This window comes from Hippoglossus hippoglossus, chromosome 5 (genome assembly GCF_009819705.1).
Source record: "Hippoglossus hippoglossus isolate fHipHip1 chromosome 5, fHipHip1.pri, whole genome shotgun sequence".
Taxonomy (NCBI): domain Eukaryota; kingdom Metazoa; phylum Chordata; class Actinopteri; order Pleuronectiformes; family Pleuronectidae; genus Hippoglossus; species Hippoglossus hippoglossus.
Window position 1 is genome coordinate 14,126,180 of NC_047155.1, and position 17,750 is coordinate 14,143,929.

The 17,750-nt window shown below is 42.4% G+C and overlaps 2 protein-coding genes across 7 annotated transcripts; both read left to right on the plus strand.

Moving 5' to 3' along the window:
* Positions 1–120: 120 nt before the first annotated feature.
* Positions 121–10,528, plus strand: LOC117761795 (NCK-interacting protein with SH3 domain-like). 2 transcript variants are annotated; one of them, XM_034586042.1, is made up of 13 exons: positions 121–491; positions 1,738–1,850; positions 1,949–2,165; positions 3,141–3,216; positions 3,451–3,992; positions 5,271–5,441; positions 6,509–6,595; positions 7,320–7,458; positions 7,550–7,630; positions 7,807–7,935; positions 8,411–8,500; positions 8,613–8,785; positions 8,896–10,523. In XM_034586042.1, the coding sequence occupies exons 1-13, from the start codon at positions 321–323 to the stop codon at positions 9,118–9,120; spliced, it is 2,214 nt and encodes a 737-aa protein (XP_034441933.1). In that variant the 5' UTR covers positions 121–320; the 3' UTR covers positions 9,121–10,523. The 2 variants fall into 2 exon arrangements, with proteins under 2 accessions (XP_034441933.1, XP_034441932.1); XM_034586041.1 differs by having other exon boundaries at positions 321–491; positions 3,448–3,992; positions 8,896–10,528.
* A 762-nt stretch (positions 10,529–11,290) lies between these two features.
* Positions 11,291–16,588, plus strand: slc25a20 (solute carrier family 25 member 20). 5 transcript variants are annotated; one of them, XM_034586126.1, is made up of 11 exons: positions 11,291–11,437; positions 11,528–11,649; positions 13,266–13,358; positions 13,450–13,577; positions 13,660–13,750; positions 13,856–13,973; positions 14,995–15,067; positions 15,154–15,263; positions 15,449–15,573; positions 15,861–16,003; positions 16,054–16,588. In XM_034586126.1, exons 2-10 carry the CDS (start codon positions 11,545–11,547, stop codon positions 15,921–15,923), a joined length of 906 nt encoding a protein of 301 aa, XP_034442017.1. In that variant the 5' UTR covers positions 11,291–11,437; positions 11,528–11,544; the 3' UTR covers positions 15,924–16,003; positions 16,054–16,588. The 5 variants fall into 5 exon arrangements, with proteins under 5 accessions (XP_034442017.1, XP_034442016.1, XP_034442015.1 ...); XM_034586125.1 differs by having other exon boundaries at positions 15,861–15,999; positions 16,032–16,588; XM_034586124.1 differs by having other exon boundaries at positions 15,861–15,999; positions 16,036–16,588.
* The last annotated feature ends 1,162 nt before the right edge of the window (positions 16,589–17,750 follow it).

Sequence of the window (17,750 nt, forward strand, 5' to 3'; positions counted from 1 at the left end):
TAAACGCATTTGAAGAAGATGGATCCTTCATATAATAAAACAGTATGACGCTTCCTTTCGCTCTGTGCTTGATTAAAATGCCTGGGGGGGCGTGTCCAGGGTGTGATAGCGCCCCCCTGCGGTGTTGACTGGCAGCAGTCCCGGGTCAGATGATCGAGCTGGATTGTAAATAGACAGCAGCAGCCAGAGATCCTGCGGGGCCATGCCTCCACAGCCTCTCTAACCCGCCTCAGACACCGCGCACACTCCACTCGGACACCGCCGCGCTCCGGACACCGCCCCGGCTCTTCTCGGCTCATTCCCCGGTGTCGCTATAAAGTATGTACCGCTCCCTGTTCGCCTTCCGATCTGCGGAGCCCAACTCGCTGCACTTCGCGGCCGGGGAGAGCTTCCTAATCCTGGAGAGGAGCAACAATCACTGGTGGCTGGGGTCCCGCTGCAGCTCCGGGGAAACCGGCTACATCCCCGCCTCGTACATCGAGAAGATCAAGGTGAAAACCGCCCGATTCCCACTGTTTGTCTCAGGGAATTCAACTGCGACTGAGGAGAAACGCAGATCAGGGGTTGATGGGATCGAGAGAGACGGCTCCTGCGTGTGTGTGTGTGCGTGCGTGTGCGTCTGTTTGTTTGTTTGTTTGTGTGTGTGTGTGTGTGTGCGTGCGTGTGCGCGTGTGTACAGCTGCAGCAGTGCAGGCCCCTGCTGCTGGAGCTGACTGCTGATTTCTGCATGTTTGCTGAGGAACACATGAATTATTGGAAGGAAGGGAAGATGCATTATTGTAGAGACTTGGCCTCCCGCACAGCAGCACTGCAGCTGCTGACTGCAGTGAGAGAGAGGGAGAGGGAGAGAGAGAGAGGAGGTGCAGGACAGGAGGAGGAGGAGAGAGGACAGGATGGAGGGATCCAGTCCAGGGTATGAGAGAGAGGACTGCTCCAAAAACAAGAAAACAGAAAACAATTAGTTCTACAGACTCTCAACTAACCTTCTTATTGTTTAAGAAGTAGCCACCTTCCTCCACGTAGCTTTGGAGTTTCTCTCCGTCACACCCAGTTAGTTAGTTATTTCATCAACACAAACAGATAAAGCTATTGGGTCCAAACAATACAAAAGGCTCTCATGTTCAAAACAAACCCATTTGTAGAAGAACAAATATATAGTCTTTTCTAGAAAGCTCAGTGGCTGAGCAGACCTGAGTCATGTAAAAGTCTCTGTGTGGTCTTCAATGTGCTGGTATGAAGTGGATGGACAGATATGTATCCAGGTTGATGACTTGTTAGTTCTTGTATCTTGTTCCCTCCTTAGATATTAATTACTCAACAATCTCTCTACAGTCACTTTCAATGGGATTTTGTTCTCCCACTTTCTCAGATAAATGTGAGTCCGTGACTTACAGGAGGAGAGGAGACTCACACTGAACTAGTCCGAGCTTGTATTTTGTAAAATCATGGGCTCAGACAGGAATGCTGCCTCCTGTTGGTAATGACACTGGCCGAGGAGGTTTAATGAGGCCGAATGTGAGGCCTCACTGAAACACTCTGGTGGAAAAGGCTGTTTTTTGTTAGATAACTGCCCCAGTTTTTTTTTTTCCGCCTGCAGTCACACACACACAAATGTCCCCAGGCCACTATTTTCTCCTGTTTTCTTTAAAGTTTAATAATTATGCAGGCTGCCACGATAATACATATTTGATTTGTTCATCTCCCTCCCTTCGTGTTCTCCTTTTCTGAATCTGCCAGGCTCCAGAGCAGGATGAGGTGTTGCAGTCCATCGACCGAGCAATCGAAGGCATCCACAACGTGGCCTTAAAAAATGGAGGCAAATACAACCTGGAGCAGCGGGACGTTCTGCAGTGAGTTCAACATGCTCCTGTCCAATGTGTCACGTTTAACACTAAGACATCGTCCCATCAGTGTCCTCCACACGAGTCATTTTCCTCCTCTATCACAGGAAGTTGATCCATCACAGGAAGGAGACCCTGGCACGACGAAGTTCCTCCTCCTCCTCCTCCCTTCAGAAACAAGGCCTCCCTACTTCCAGCAGTGAAATATCTCTCAGTAACACTCCTCCTCCAGCCAATGGCCTTAACCGAGACTATGGACGACACAGCAGCGTGCCGTTATCAGGAAGCATGGACAACATGCAAGGAGAGCAGGGCTTGTATCAGGTAACACACAGTGTTTACTCAAAGTGCTCTCAGTGTCTTTAATTTACTATTTGTAACTCGTGCAATCACAGCCAAAGTATTCTATTAATAAATAAAACATGTGTCTTAATTAGTTTGAGGTAGTTTTGATCAAACACAGTTTTACACAAATGGCTCTGCAGGTAAGGTGTCGACCAGGAGCTGCAGCTTCCTCTGCTTGAATCCACTGATCCACATTCTTCTCCCTTCTTTCCCGTCATCTCCTCCAAAAATAATTCAGAACATGTAGGAATATGCATCATGTTTGCACAAAACAAATTACGACCGTTAAAACTGGCAAAAGCTGTGATTAGACGATGAATAAGTTATTCGATTTCCAGAGAAATCTTTGAGAGCTCTTTTGGATATGATTTAACCATGTAGGAAATTTCCTGTGTAAAAATGACAAATGCTCAATGGTTCCATCTTCCTCAGTCTCAGGATTTGTCACCTTTCCATCATTGTCATTTTAGACTGTTGTTGATTACACAGACAGTATTTTCGGTCATTTTCTGTACTTAACAATTTATAAACAATCTAAATAACTTGAGGGTGGAACGGTGGAACAGTGGTCAGAGCTGTCACTTCACAGCAAAAAGGTTCCCGGATCGGATACCGGTACTTTCTGTGCTGAGTTTACATGTTCTCCCCTTGTCCGTGTGGGTTTTCTCCAGCTACTCTGGATGCCTCCCACAGTCCAAGTCCACATGTAGATTGGGGTTAGGTTACTAACAACTATCTGCATGTTATTACTATTACTAATAACTGTTAGTTGCAGCCCTATACAATAATAACGCTGGACTAGTTTTAAGTTAATAAAAACATTTTCTGGTGAAAATTCAGTTACAAATTTGCATTGAGTCGAGCCCCCAAAAGTTTGTGTGCTGCCCCCAGTTGCCTGCTTTGCCCTGTGGGTAATCCAGCCTTGTCTGTGTGCCCCCCCCCCCCCTCCTGCAGGTGCCCCCTCAGCCTCGACGTGCGGCTCCGACCACCCCTCCTCCCCCCGAGAAGCAGAGAAACACTCGACCTGCAGGTTAGTGAACAGCAGTGGGAACATGGGGTTTAATTCTCCAGCTCATTCCCAACATATCTCAGTGTTAGATCACAAGGTGTTTGTTTTCCTGCTCCTTTTAGCTGATGCTACCTGCTTCAGCTCTTACTACATAAACAGACTCTATTCTTAGTCTTAGCTCACTGTGTCCTCTCTGTAACTGGAGCTCTCTCTCTCTCTCTCTCTCTCTCTCTCTCTCTCTCTCCCCGTCAGCAGAGCCGGATGTCCCCTCCAGAGTGTCCTCTCTCTCCTCGTCCCCTGCTCCCTCCCTCTCAATCAGCACCACCTCTTTGGAGTCGGGCTCCTGCCCCTCCCTGGTCTCCTCTGATGTCAGTTTGCCAAGCGTCTCCAGCACTCCCCCTCCTCCCGTGCCATCTCGTGTGAAGCCCAGTGCGCTGCCTTTAGAAATTTTGCCCTCTGACTCCCCTCCTCAGCCTGCTCCTGTGAAGAAAAGCCCGGCGCCGCAGCCTCCCCAGCCCACCGCCACTTTGGAGCCCGCTGTGGAGAACCTGCCCGAAAGCGAATGGCCAGTTGCCCCCCCGTCTGTCGCTGAAAGCCGCCCTGGCAGCCCCACTATCTCTGAGCCGGTGCCCATGACCATCGGGGCTGAGCTGATTGAGCTGGTGCGGAAGAACACAAGCTTGAGTTACGAGCTGTCGCGGGTCGCTGTGGGCGTGGTGGTCGGCCATCTGCAGACCACTTTGCCTCAAGCATCCAACGCCCTGGAGCAGGTTCTCCTCTCGCTGGTGGAGAGCAAGGTCAGATTTGTTTTCATGTGGATTCAGCATCATCGAGACTAAACCAGTGTTTGAAGTAACAGCTGCGTTTAGCTGAGACATTTCTCAGAGTCATTGTTTCTGTCTGAAATCACTCACTCATTCACTCCTACATACTGAGTGTATAGAGAGTTTCAAGTAGAGGACAATACAATTCATTTATCAGCAAAATGAAAAAAACACCTTTGGACACTACTACAGGTTATTTTCTTTGTGGCATTAAGTACATGGTTGTTGTCACAATGAAAACATGCCATATCAGCATTGTTTGGTACATATCATTACCACGACAAAGGAGGTTATGTCAGTTCCAGGATTTCTTAAACAATGTGAGATAGGGTGTCAAAAATCTGTAATGTTTAGGGGGCTGTTATTTATGAGTGTGAGCAATTTGCTGCAGAAGTTTCATAATGGGACTGTTGGAGCTCCATTCTACTACCGAGCATTTTTCCCCATATGAATGAATGGAAAATATTTGGTGTCAAGGCTTTTCTGGTTGTTGTTGCTTATTGAGTCACAAGTTTCTTTTGAATCAGACACAGTTTTGTTTTCACATCTCTTCTCTCTTTGCCATTTTTCATTCAACACGAGCACAATGCATAATGGTAGATATTGCTTGGTTAACGTAAGCATCACTACACTTCTTTTCACAGGACATCTAGACAGCACTACAAATTCACTATACAGTGAGTGGTGGGTGATTTTGGACATAGCCATTTTAAAATGCAGGGGACAGAATGTCCCTCATTTCCTGTTTTTAAATTCACTCTTTGCAGCTTCAAACTAAGCATGACAGAACTGCTGATTATTTCCTGGCAGACGTTTCTGTTTCTTCCTCCCTGTTGAACAGCAATCGGTGAAAGCTTTTCCTGCTGGCTTGTATTCACCTCCTCTTACAAGTGTTATGCCAGAAATACTCTGAGATCTAATCTCCTCAGTGAGCATTTAGATATCAAACCCTCAATGAAAAGCTGATCAAGCAAAGATAAGAAAGTTGTTGCTTGGATGTATATCTTGTTTTATCACTGACTGCAAAGTGAAGGATATAAAACACTGTAGGTGATTTTATTGGAGCCAAAACTTTACCCTCACTACAATGTAAAGATTACACTACAATGCGCTTTAATTCAATGCCCACACATAGAATATGTTTAGACTTGATCAGTTAACTTCCTTTGTATTTCAGAGAATGGATCATCAAAGTTAATCTTACTGGTTTATCAAGTTATAATGAATGTGGGTGTGTCTGTGTCTCTGTAGGATTCAAGTCCCGCTCTGCCAAAGGGTCAGGTGTGTCATGACGAGCAGCGGCTGGAAGTAATCTTCAGTGACCTCGCCCGTCACCGTGACGACTCCCAGCAGCGTAGCTGGGCGCTTCACGAAGACCACGCGCTGATCGCCTGCTACCTCGAGGAGCTGCTGAAGATTCTGGTATGACACAGTGAGCTGTGGACGTCTCTCCTATAACAGATCATGTTTCTAACAGGCTGCTGGTGAAGTGGGACAAGGTTTGTCACATCCTGATCGTAGATGGATATGACACATATCTAAGTAAAGATACATTTTTCATTCATTCAACCTTTATTTTAACTCGGAAATACATTTACATTATGGCCAAGTACACACAATAAACAAAACATTCCAAGTCACCAAGAAAACACAAATAAGAAACAGTAAAATCTGAAAACTTGCAAAGGTCAAAGTCGTAGAAATTTAATTTAATTTAAATCAAATGAATCAACTACAGCTAGAACAGCTGGGGGTAAAAAAAGATTTACAAATATAGATTGTCCAGAGGATAAAATGAGTTGAGCTGAAGATTGCTCTTGTCTATTATTTTATTATTTATTTATTGTATTATTCCTTGTTGCAGCTGCATGATGAGAAAAACTGGATTTACCGAGCTGAGTTAAAACAGTTGGCATCTGCAGAGTAATCCAGTCATTCGAGGATCTTCGATGAGAGCCCACATGAAACTACAGCAGTGACGTGATTTATTTTTCACTTTTCATATCAGAAGTTGCAAAGTACATCACAACAAAATCAATAAATTCATCGAGTTGCTAAGGATTAATATGCACAGTAATTGTAACATCTGTTAATCTGCTTTAAAAAAAGAACTCAAAGAAGTTTCATCAATAGAAAGTTTTCTCTCTGGAAGAATCTGTGATGTGGCCCCAGGAGCTGTCCAGATGTCATGTTGTAAATACCAGACATGTTTGATAGGATCACAGCGGCTCAGACGACTTTACAAATCCAACAGTGTGTTTAAAGACAGATCTGTGAACCCTCCGGCTGCCAAACATTTTTTTTGTTGGCAGTTCGTCGCAACCAAAACTCAGATCAGGGTTGGGATGTTCGGATGAGTTCTTAATGAGCTCCGTAATCCTCTGGAGTGTGCAGGGACTGTCTGCGGATTATGAAGTTACATAGTTGTGATGATATTATTATATCGTTGCTGTTAAAGCTAAAAGCTCTTACTTTTTTTCCCCCCTCAGACTGATGCAGATCCAGAGGTGTGTAAGAGGATGTGCAAGGCCGACCACTTCGAGAGCATCATCTCTCTGGTTTCATATTACCAGATGGTAAGAAAAAATAATATCACTCAAATTATATTTTTATTTTTATTTCATTTTAACTTATTTTTAGCAGGAGAAGACAACAGAGCATTGGAAAAAAAAAACATTGCTAGCTGTGGGCCTGACTCAAAATAGAACAGTTTTTCCGTAGTTTGGGATTAAAGCGGGGGGGGGGGGGGGGGTGGAGGGGTTATTTTTGTAGGATCTGGAAAAAGCATTTGGAGGCCACGTTGTTTGTGTAGTTGTGTAGATTCAGTGCGTTGGAGTGTGAATGTGTGGTGCAGTGCAGATTCCAGGAGGGATGGGTGTGATTAATCTCATGAGCTCTATTGTATAGACTTGCTACTGGTTTCATGATTTCTGATATAGTAATGGACCGGATAGGAAGATAGTAAGAAATCGTTGATATGACATAAGTACTGTATGTGTCTGAAAAAGGATGGGGGATCTGTGGTCAGATTTTGGTCTATAAGTGCAGTTTCTGGTTGAACGTCTTTGTTAGATTATGGATGTGGTTACAGGAGATGAGATGTGAATCGAGGAAAGATATTTACAAGTTACAACATTAATATTCAACTAATATTTATTGCTGATTACACATTCTGCTCAATGAGTGCTTCCAACCTCTGTGCAGTCCTCTGAGTGCACTTGTTTTCAGCCTCAGTCGTCTGTGTAATTACTGTGTAAGTGTTGATGTTTGGCTCATCGCTGCCACCGTGTGTCCGGGCAGGAGCTCCGCGTGTCACTGCGGCTGCTGCTGCTCAAGGTGTTCGGGGCGATGTGCAGCCTGGACGCTGCCCTCATCTCCACGCTGCTCAACTCCATCCTCCCCATGGAGCTGGCCAGAGACCTACAGAATGACACAAAAGGTGAAACCCCCGGACACGTCTCTGCCTCCACTCGTCGTTCACACACTGACTCAGATGCTTTCATGGTTATTGTGTGTTTTTCTCTCCTCAGAGCATCAGAAGATGTGTTACACAGCTTTGGTGCTGACTATGATCTTCTCAATGGGCGAGCAGGTGCCGTATCATCACTATGGTATGAAGAGGCTTTATATATACAGTATATATATATTAAATGTTATACAGTTAAAAACAGAGTGTTAAAGAAAGTGGATTCTTCTCAAAAATGAAATTGCACTTAATTTAGAAAGTGCATTGAAGTTATACAGCGTGCAGTAACAGAGACGTAATCGTGACCCTCCCTCCTTTCAGAACACCTGAATGCAGACTTTGTTCAGTTTCTGCTGGACGTTGTGGAGGACGGGCTTCCCTCCGACCCCACAGAGCAGCTGCCCGACACCTTCCTCAACCTCCTGCTGGCCTTCAACCTGCACCACACAAGTGAGACCTTTCTGACCGCCGGCATTTTGAGCCGTCATACCTCAAGTGTAACTGATCAAGTGAACGGAGACATATTGTGCTTTTTCAGTTTCTCTCTTTCCTCCAGTGTGTTATATGTTCTTTTTGTAGATGTCAAAGGACAGTAGTGTTAAAAGTCCCATAGTCCCACTGCTCATGAAAAGCCTCCTCATTGGCCCAGCTGCACATTTGCATAATGCACGCCCAGTGGCTAGTCCGGCACGTCCCTGAACATCAAGGTTAAGCAAGAGCGGAGGCTGATATTTCCTTCACGCACTGGAAGCGGTTGACCAATCACAACAGAGTGAGCCAGCTGGCCAATCAGAGCAAACTGGACTTTATCGTGAGGGGGGGGTTAAAGAGACAGCGTCACCTCTTAACTCTTTTGAATGAGTTTTGATGAACTTTTGATGTTTTACGATTTACGCTTGTTTGTGTTTGTGTCTGTGTCGTCCAGCTCCCAGCAACAATGTGATCATGGAGGAGGTGAAGAAGAAAAATCTCAAGATCCTGTCAGAGAAAGTTCTTCTGCTTCTGAACAGAGGCGGTAAAAAAAAACTAAAACATTGTTTGTCATATTTTCCATTTTCTATTTTCGAAGCGTCCTCATTTTTATTCTTCTTAACATCGTTCTTCCTCTTTTGTCCTCTCGTCTCCAGATGACCCCGTGTGTATGTTCAAACACACCCCGCCTGCACCGCACTCTGTGCTCAAGTTTCTGCAGGATGTTTTTGCCAACAGAGAGACGGCTGACATCTTCTACCGCACTGACATGATGGTGATGATTGACATCGCCGTCCGGCAAATATCTGACCTTTCACCTGGAGACAAGGTGAGACACACACACACACACACACACACACACACACACAACAATACTATTTCTGTTTGTTACATTAACAGCTCATCATTATAATCTGCTCTCTTTCCCTCCCTGTGAAGGTGAGGATGGAGTACCTTTCCCTGATGCACTCCATAATGCGCTCGACGGACTACCTCGAGCACCAGCACCGTCTGTCTGACCTGCAGGGGGCACTGCAGAGGATTCTCCGGGAGGAGGAAGATCCCGGAGAGGAGGAAGGGAGCGCTACAGCGAAACAGATGGATAAGCTCATTGTGCAGCAGATCTACAAGGAGTTCCCACAGATCAGTGAGAGCCAGGTCTAACCATATCAGTATCACGCTCACACACTGTAGTCCGCTCCCATCAACTGCAGGGAGGTGCAATAAAGCTTGAAAGAAAAAGAACTGGTGTTTGATGGGACGCCATGTGATCTGTGCCAGACTGTACTGGGAGAAGCAAACCAGTTTCGCCAATGTTTTCTTGGACTCGTCGTCCAGCATGACTGTGATGAGGAATTAAGGAGGATGTCTTTGGTTCGCGTCAAGAAGGGAAAAATACGACAAATGCGTTGAGGAAACTGTGAGGTTTAGTCATACAGAGATTAAAAATAGCCAAATCTAGGCCAAGCCTAGGAGCTTTTCTCACAGTGAATTCTTAGCAATAATAACAATTAAAATTATACAGTAACTAACTGTACTCAAAGTATTTTGAAATTAAAGTAATTAAAGCAACAGTAACTATGAATAAACAGATTCTAACCAAAGCAAACAGATTTTAGAGCAAGTTGAAGGGTTTTGAGATGAAATGGCAGATTTGAAATTCTATTCAAATATTCAATCTATAGTTGTGAGAATACTTTGAGCCTTTATGTGCTTCCCTAACAGTGGGACCAAACTACTGTGTGTTGCTGAGAGCATTATTTCCTTTACAGAGTACAGAGCTTCCTCTTTCATCCACTTCCTCATTCAGTGTATTTAAAATCAAAATCAAGTTGGGCAAGTGTGCTGTCCTGTTAAGGAAAAGCAAAAACTCTGACTCGTGAGATATCATTACTAAGCTTTTAGCTGAGTAACCTGCTGCTACATACTGAGTCTCTCCTGCGGCTCAGTCTGGTACGTTTGTCGATGGCTCTGAACTGACACACGCTAAACTCCTCCAGCGTCACAAGTCATTGACTGTTTACAGATCGGAGGGGTTTGTCGCGATGCTGCATTCACACTCAGCCTAACTGTGCTGCAATAAGGCTTTTAACAACGCGTTGTAAAATACCAAGTATTGACTAATGTGTGTGGGAAAATGTGTTTTGCAGTTATTATCAAAAATAATTAACCAGTCAGTGTTATTGGTTTCTGGTTATAATCTCATAGTCCCACTGAAAATTAAGACATGGCAATACAGGGCATTTTGTTTATCTCCTCGTGGTCTTACTCTTAAACAGCAACACAACCCTTTCCTTGTTTCTTCCCTGTGATGTAGTGATTGATGTCGTTCTCCCATCCTACACTTTAGCTTCTCTGTTTCTGTCCCTGGCATGGCTCCTTGAAACGTGTGTCTGACAACACAATCCAGAAGTGACATCAGATTTATGTCCAAGTGCTCATTCATTCACTGTTGGTTTCTGTTTCAGGTGCGTTAGTGAGAGAGACGAACGTTTCCTTTGCATATTTAACATTGTCTGCACATCTGCTCTGACTGTTATAATGAATCTAATAAAGCTATATTTTAACAGTGGAAGTGGTCGGATTGGATCATTGTTTTCACGTTACCATTTTAACTTCTACCTTAAAAATGATTAAATGCTTCACATACAATTGTGTGAGGAAAAACTAAGATGTATGAATATGCACTGAGTGACAGAGGTGCACAAGGGATTTACATCGTATTAACTGGTAAATACTAATGATCATCATTTTTATTAGAATTTCTTGTTTAAATTTGTGCAATTTCATTATATAGATACGTCAGAAACAATAAATGTTATCTATACTTATTTACATGTATTATAAATATACAGACATGTTTTATCTGTAGTATCTATACTTTTTATCTATGTTGTAAAATGTCATGTTATTTTATATGATAATGTTACACCCCCTCTTTTGCCCTATTCTTCATCTAAATATAAACTAATCGAAAAACAATAAAGATAAATATGCATATATGTAGAATTTAGTCTCTACATAAATTGTTGTTATTTCCGAACGAATAACATTACATTTGATATGTATTAACAAATAATAACTATGTAATGAAATAACAAAAAAGACTAATATTGACATCATCATAATAATAATAATAATAACAAATACATTGTATACAATAATAATAAATTGTTGAAAAGGCCAAAATGAAAATGGAAAGAAAAACAAACATTCACACACAGACCAACCTGCATACACATATTAATATACATATGTAGACACAGTTATCAAACGGTATAATGTAATAAATTAAATTTCAAAAAAACAGTTTGAGCCATTTCCACCCGGACACCATAACCGGGACGTACCAGAGCAGAGCGGTTGTTGCAGTCAAACTGGTCCGGGTGGATAAGTGGGTGAAAGGTTCAGCAGGTTAGAGTGACAGCGGCGCAGTAACGCGTCACACACACACACACACACACACACACACTAGGAGCAGGTGAGCTGGTGAGCTGGTGTTTGTTCTTTCATTGTTTGTTGTTTGTTTCCTCTCGGTGTCGTTTTCATTGTGTTGTTGTTTTTTCCTCAGCAGAGCGGAAACTAAAAATGTCTAAACAGCCGCAGCCGATCAGCCCGATGAAGAACTTCTTCGCCGGGGGGTTCGGAGGAGTCTGCCTGGTGTTCGCCGGACATCCACTGGACACCATTAAAGTAAAGACACCGTGTTCCCTGCATAAAGACACCGTGTTCCCTGCACGAAGCATGGGGCAGAGACACGCATGTTTCCGGTCAGAGTCAGCTGTGTGGATGTGATCTGCTCCTTCTGCTGTATTAGATATTAGTGTGGGTGTGCGTGTGGGTGCTTACGTGTGTGAGAGAGTATATGTGTGTGTGTGTGTGACCTCAGGCTGCTGCAGCCCTTTGACCCACATGCACTTTATTACGCATCTCAGCTCACAGACCTGAGCTGAACACATCACTGCATCAACACACCTACAGTAACTAGATCAATGCTCCTGATCAGAGTCACTCATCAATCAGCTGACACATCTGCAGATATTACATGATTCCAGATATCAGCAACAATATCAATGATTATTTCAATACAACCTTCATCTATAGCAATATAACAAATGTCCAATATACATGTATATCGATATATTACTTATGTACTGTGCAAGCACAGTGAGGAGGTGTAACACATGATGGATCTCCCTCCGATTTATAAAATGTTTTGTTGTATATCAAGTTTAAAACCTCGACCTTCACTCAGGAGCAACAAATGCTCTTATAATTTCAAAGAAATAATAATGTAACATCGCAATCAATCATCCATAGAGTTTTATCTTTGTGTTTTGGTCATATCACTCAACCTTATGCTCTGCAAAACATGAACACATTTTTAACAAAAACAAAATCAAGCAAATATTCATTAAAGCTTCGAAGCAGCACCAGTTTCCCACAGTGTGTTTTTTAAGTTGCTCCTGGAAGGTTCACCCGTCTCCACTCTGAGGCTCCGTAGCTCAGCGTTAACCTCAGGGTCTTGGCCCTCTCTGCTTTTAAGACCCTATTGCTCAGTTTGGACGAGCAGCTCGATGAAGAGTCCGGCTGGTTCCAAACGTGAACACCACCGTGGCGTTCGGGAAGCGTCACTGCAGCACAAATGTTTCAGTAGCCCTTAGCAGATCATGTCACTGAGCTCTGCAGGCAGATCCCTCAGTCTTGAGGTTTTACTCTGATATGCATTAGTCAGCTGTGAGACTTCATAGACATGTGACATGTACCTTCTCACAAATTGTGTCAAATCGGTCGAATTTATCGCCGAAAGACTGAGGAGAAAAGAAATGGAGCCACATTTCAGGTTTGGATACTTATGACAATGTGATATTTCCTTTTTTCCTTTTTAATAAACCAGAATTTGACTCCAGGTGGCTCTCAGTAAACTTAGCAAAATAAAATAAAAATGTCTAAAATACTGTTTTCACTTTATCATAAAGCTTAATTGATGAAGACATTTTTTTGTCTTAATATTTTTTGAATGCACCGTGTTTGCAATCGTGTTTCTGGCCACAAGGCAAATAAAAGTCCAATAGTTACTCCCTAAATATTGGAATAAATAACAGTCCGGCTTGTAGTAGGTGTTTACATTTATTGTGAAGGTGTTTGATGAGGTTGAGGTCAGAGCAGTTGAGTTCTTCCATATTTAACTCTGAAAACTATTTCTTGTGAGGGCCACTTGCATATTTTATTCTTTATGTGTGGAAAAAAAAACATCTTTCTTTCTTTCTTTCTTTCTTTCTTTCTTTCTTTCTGTCTTTCTTTCTCAGGTGCGTTTACAAACTCAGGCCAAACCCAAACCTGGAGAGAAGCTCATATACGGTGGAACTATCGACTGTTTCAAGAAGACCTTGGCCAAAGAGGTGAGGGTGGATGCTGCTTTACTCAAAATAAAAAAAATACGTCTTCCAAATCTTCTTACCTCATACTGCTCTTCTCCTTCTCCCCTCACAGGGTATGAAAGGGCTTTATAAAGGCATGGCGGCCCCGATCATTGGAGTCGCACCCATGTTTGCTGTGTGTTTCTTTGGATTCGGACTTGGCAAGAAACTCCAACAGAGAACTCCTGATGAAATCCTCACGTAGGTGATTGATCTGTCGGTGGTGGCTGAATTCCTCAGTTAACTGTTTTCCTGATGAGTTTCTTCCTCTCGCCCCCTGCAGGTATCAACAGCTGTTTGCTGCAGGGATGTTGTCCGGCGTGTTCACCACGGCCATCATGGCTCCCGGAGAGCGAATCAAATGCCTCCTACAGGTCAGAAATCACTGTGTGGGTTTGTAGAGATAAACAGGATCCAATCAGTGACCCTGATGGTATTTCAACACTGTGTGTGTGTGTGTGTGTGCGTGCATGTTACAGATCCAGGCAGCAACTGGTGAGGTGAAGTATGCTGGACCCATGGACTGTGTCAAACAGCTGTACAGAGAGTTTGGGATCAGAGGAGTCTACAAAGGCACAGCTCTGACTCTCATGAGAGGTGCGTCTTTACTCCAACAGATCCTGAGTCTGGGCAAACGTCACAACTTGTATTTAAGTTTGTCGATTAACGTTGGTCCGGCTTTGTTCATGCTTTGCTGAGTATTCAAAGTGGGTGGATAGAATAATGATGAATTACACCTCATAGGAATAGGACTTAAGCTCTTTAAAAGATACCTGTAAATGAGCAAAATTTCCATTTCCATTTGATACTGCTCATTAAAACACACTGTACTTTGAAGACAATTTTAAAAGTATTTTAAATAATCACCATCTTCACTATCACATTGTTCTGCTGCCTTACATCACCTGTAGATCTGTGGAATAGTGGGAAACAATCAGGAATGTGGCTCATGGCGCTTGTGAACTTGTGTTAGTACAAAAATAAACATTACTTATTTATTTATACAATTTCTATCCCAACAATGTTGCAAAGTTCTCAACAAGGAACAAAATGGCCCCAGACAAGTCAATAAAATGAGAATGAAACAATGGAACGTGAGCAGAGACAATTTTATAATGAAATGGATAAAATCATTAATCATATCAATAAACTAGAATAGCACTCAGACGAGCTGATACCTCCGCCCAGGACCAACAGTCCCCTTCAATTCAATCCAAATGTCACCTTCTCATGGATATCACTATCCTATCCACTAAATGTGACAGATTTTTTTCATCAAGATCCATTAATTACTGTGAAAATGTTTTTAAAAAGCTCTATTTCTTGGAATCACCCCTGAGTTTTTGCCTAATCCTGCTAACTTAAAGACAAACAAACAAATGCGGATGAAAACCGAACCTCCTTGGCGGAGCAGAAGAAATTGTTATTGTATCATCAAACACTGTAGGTTGTCTGGGTAAATGTTTGTGCTCCAACCTACAAAAAACAATAATACAATGAGAAAAGTAGCGGTTGTGTATTCAGATACTGTATATTCACGTTTATGTAAAAAGTGTTGTGTATTATCAAGGTTATGCTGGAGTGTTTTGCATCTGAAACGCCTCTGTTTGTATCGCAGACGTTCCAGCGAGCGGGATGTACTTCATGTCCTACGAGTGGCTGAAGAATCTCCTCACGCCAGCAGGAAAAAGGTGAATATTAGTTTTTTCCTCACAGTATTTACACGCATGTTTAAAAAAGCAGCAGAGCAGTCAAATCTCTGGTGTTTCCCCTGCAGCCACAACGAGCTCAGCATTCCCAGTGTGCTGTTTGCCGGAGGAATGGCCGGGATCTTCAACTGGGCCGTCGCAATTCCACCCGACGTCCTCAAGTCTCGTTTCCAGACAGGTTTGTTTTCAAATTAGATTAAATATTTGTGTGTGAATATCTTACCCTTTAGATTCTGAGGTTTGTTGACTTTTTACTTCAAGTGTATTTACGTGTGTAGATTTTTTTCATGTTCTCAATGTTTTACAGTCAGACTTTCTTCAAATGTGTCTGTGGCTGATTTTCATAACCTGTCTTTTCCTCAGCTCCTGAGGGAAAATATCCCAACGGCGTCCGGGACGTCCTGCGGGAGCTGATAAGAGAGGAGGGCGTGGCCTCGCTGTATAAAGGCTTCAATGCCGTCATGCTTCGAGCTTTCCCCGCAAACGCAGTGAGTGACTTCACTTATTGTTTGTTTCTGGCTGATGGATGGTTCATTAGGACGTTTAGCATGAGGATGATTAAGAGGGTTTGGTTGTAAAAGAATAAATAAAAAAGCTATAGACAGAACATAATACCAAGTTAGAGATCTACTGTTACTTAAAAGACTTTGGTTCATCATGAAACTTGCAGGACAAATTAGAAGATGGCAGACCGCCACAGTCAGTATATTTCATATTTGTTTAATCACTGTTTTACACCAACTAAGTTTTTTTTTTCTCTGTCTCTTATTTTCAGGCTTGTTTCTTAGGATTTGAAATGGCAATGAAGTTCTTGAACTGGTTGGCACCAAGCCACTGATGAAGGATCAGCGTCACCTCATATGTGAATCCCAGGAAACAGAACTGTGTAACACAAAGACAGAATTGTTACCAGTACAGACACACACACACACACACACACACACACACACACACACACACACACACAAACACACACAAAGAATCAAACAATACAAAGAGATTGTTAACACGTTTCCAATAATTTACTTGATTATCTTTAAAATCACGTGGTACTGTCGAGCACGCTGAGCGTTCAGACCTGCTTATGGTGCAGTGCAGAGATGTTGTCATGACTCTGCACCACCAGTGCACTTAACACACACAGACAGACGAATGTTTTCACTCCTCTTTTGTTTTACTTGTTTTAGAGTTTCTATTTCTGTTGTCTTTTTTTTTCATAAGAGACAAGATGTAAACTGAACACGTTGTGCCTTACCTTCTGTTATCTGCGAGCAGGTGTACATATCAGGGAAAAGGTGCACTTAGTTTTGCAGTGTGTGTTCAGTCTCTCAGCAATACAAACCTTTCAGACCTTCCTTCATCGTGTGCGGTCACACTCCACTCAGTGACCTCTGATACCAACTGTTTTATTGTTAGTTGAAGTAGTCGTTATAAGATGAAATTAACAGTATGTGAGTGTCGGCGTGTAAAGAAATAAAAATCTAAATCCATATTTAGAAATGAGTCTTGTGCATTTTTCTAAATTCTCTTTTTTGTTGTATTTACAAAAAACCCTAACCCTATACAAATAATGTAGGTGCCATAAAACCTAGTGTAGCATTGCCTGTTAATGGCTTTTTAAACTGAGTAGAGTAAATTCCTCCACCAGGGCCCAACCGTCCCCGAATGAAACCACATTTAAATTCACTAGATGCAGATTTTAATTTTGAATAGATACAAATTGTTCACACTCATAAATCCCTTAAACATGTCAGATTTATTTCATCAAGATCCTGGAGTTATTCTCTTAGAAAATAAGTAAATTGCTGAAAAACGCCCTGTCTCACATTGTTAAAGAATCTGCCCCCGATCCACATCGAAATTAAATGTCTTCTTTCTTGGCGCATGTCTCATCCTTCCACCATATTTCGTTCAGTTGTTTTTGTGTAATCCTGCTTAGAATCAAACTAACAAACAAATGGACGGGTGAAAACATGACCTCCTTGTCTCAGGTAATAATAAAACTAAGTAATTATAATGAATCATAGAGAAGCAAACAAGTAGAAAATAATTTATATTTAATAAAATAAAAACACAATTATTAAAGTTGTGTGGGACTTTTCCAAATAAATGATAATAAATAAAAGTTCACACAGAGCTGATGACGACAGTGACGGGTTAATCTCACTCTCCCCGAGTTTTAAATCTGGTGGCGATGCTGGCATTCCCCCGGTTGCCCACCCGTTCCAATCAGGAGCATTTCAAGGGACTTCGGGGACCCCAGGCAAAAGGGACCAATCTCAAAATGATTCTTTTATTATCAAAATAAAAACAAAGTGCTTATTGTGTTGATGTATAACAGTAAATTGGTAAAGTTTAAGCGCAAGACCCAATTACCATTCCAGGTATATCATACACACACATTTAGATGTTGTAGTGTTCAACCAAACTTCTAACATTACAAAGCTTCAGGCAGACAGTTGGTGGCATGGGCTCTCCTGAAGGGGTCTCCACCACGGTGTTGCTGCAGTCTCCTGTACACAGCCGGTCATAGAATTTAAGGGGTTCTCACAAAAGTGACATAATCGGCTGCTCCCGGGTCCCCAGCTCTGCCTTACATATTGCACTACTTTTTTTAGGTGTATATATTTTTTTTTTTTTTGATATTCTATTCTATATTTATTTT

Bases quoted from the DNA above. Each gene is read 5' to 3' on its own strand.
- slc25a20 (XM_034586126.1), top strand. From the start codon at position 11,545: ATGTCTAAACAGCCGCAGCCGATCAGCCCGATGAAGAACTTCTTCGCC. The intron at 13,359-13,449 runs GTGAGGGTGGAT...CTCCCCTCACAG, and splicing joins AGAAGACCTTGGCCAAAGAG to GGTATGAAAGGGCTTTATAA. The intron at 13,578-13,659 runs GTAGGTGATTGA...CGCCCCCTGCAG, and splicing joins ACTCCTGATGAAATCCTCAC to GTATCAACAGCTGTTTGCTG.
- LOC117761795 (XM_034586041.1), top strand. From the start codon at position 321: ATGTACCGCTCCCTGTTCGCCTTCCGATCTGCGGAGCCCAACTCGCTG. The intron at 2,166-3,140 runs GTAACACACAGT...CCCCTCCTGCAG, and splicing joins GAGAGCAGGGCTTGTATCAG to GTGCCCCCTCAGCCTCGACG. The intron at 3,217-3,447 runs GTTAGTGAACAG...TCTCCCCGTCAG, and splicing joins GAGAAACACTCGACCTGCAG to CAGAGCCGGATGTCCCCTCC.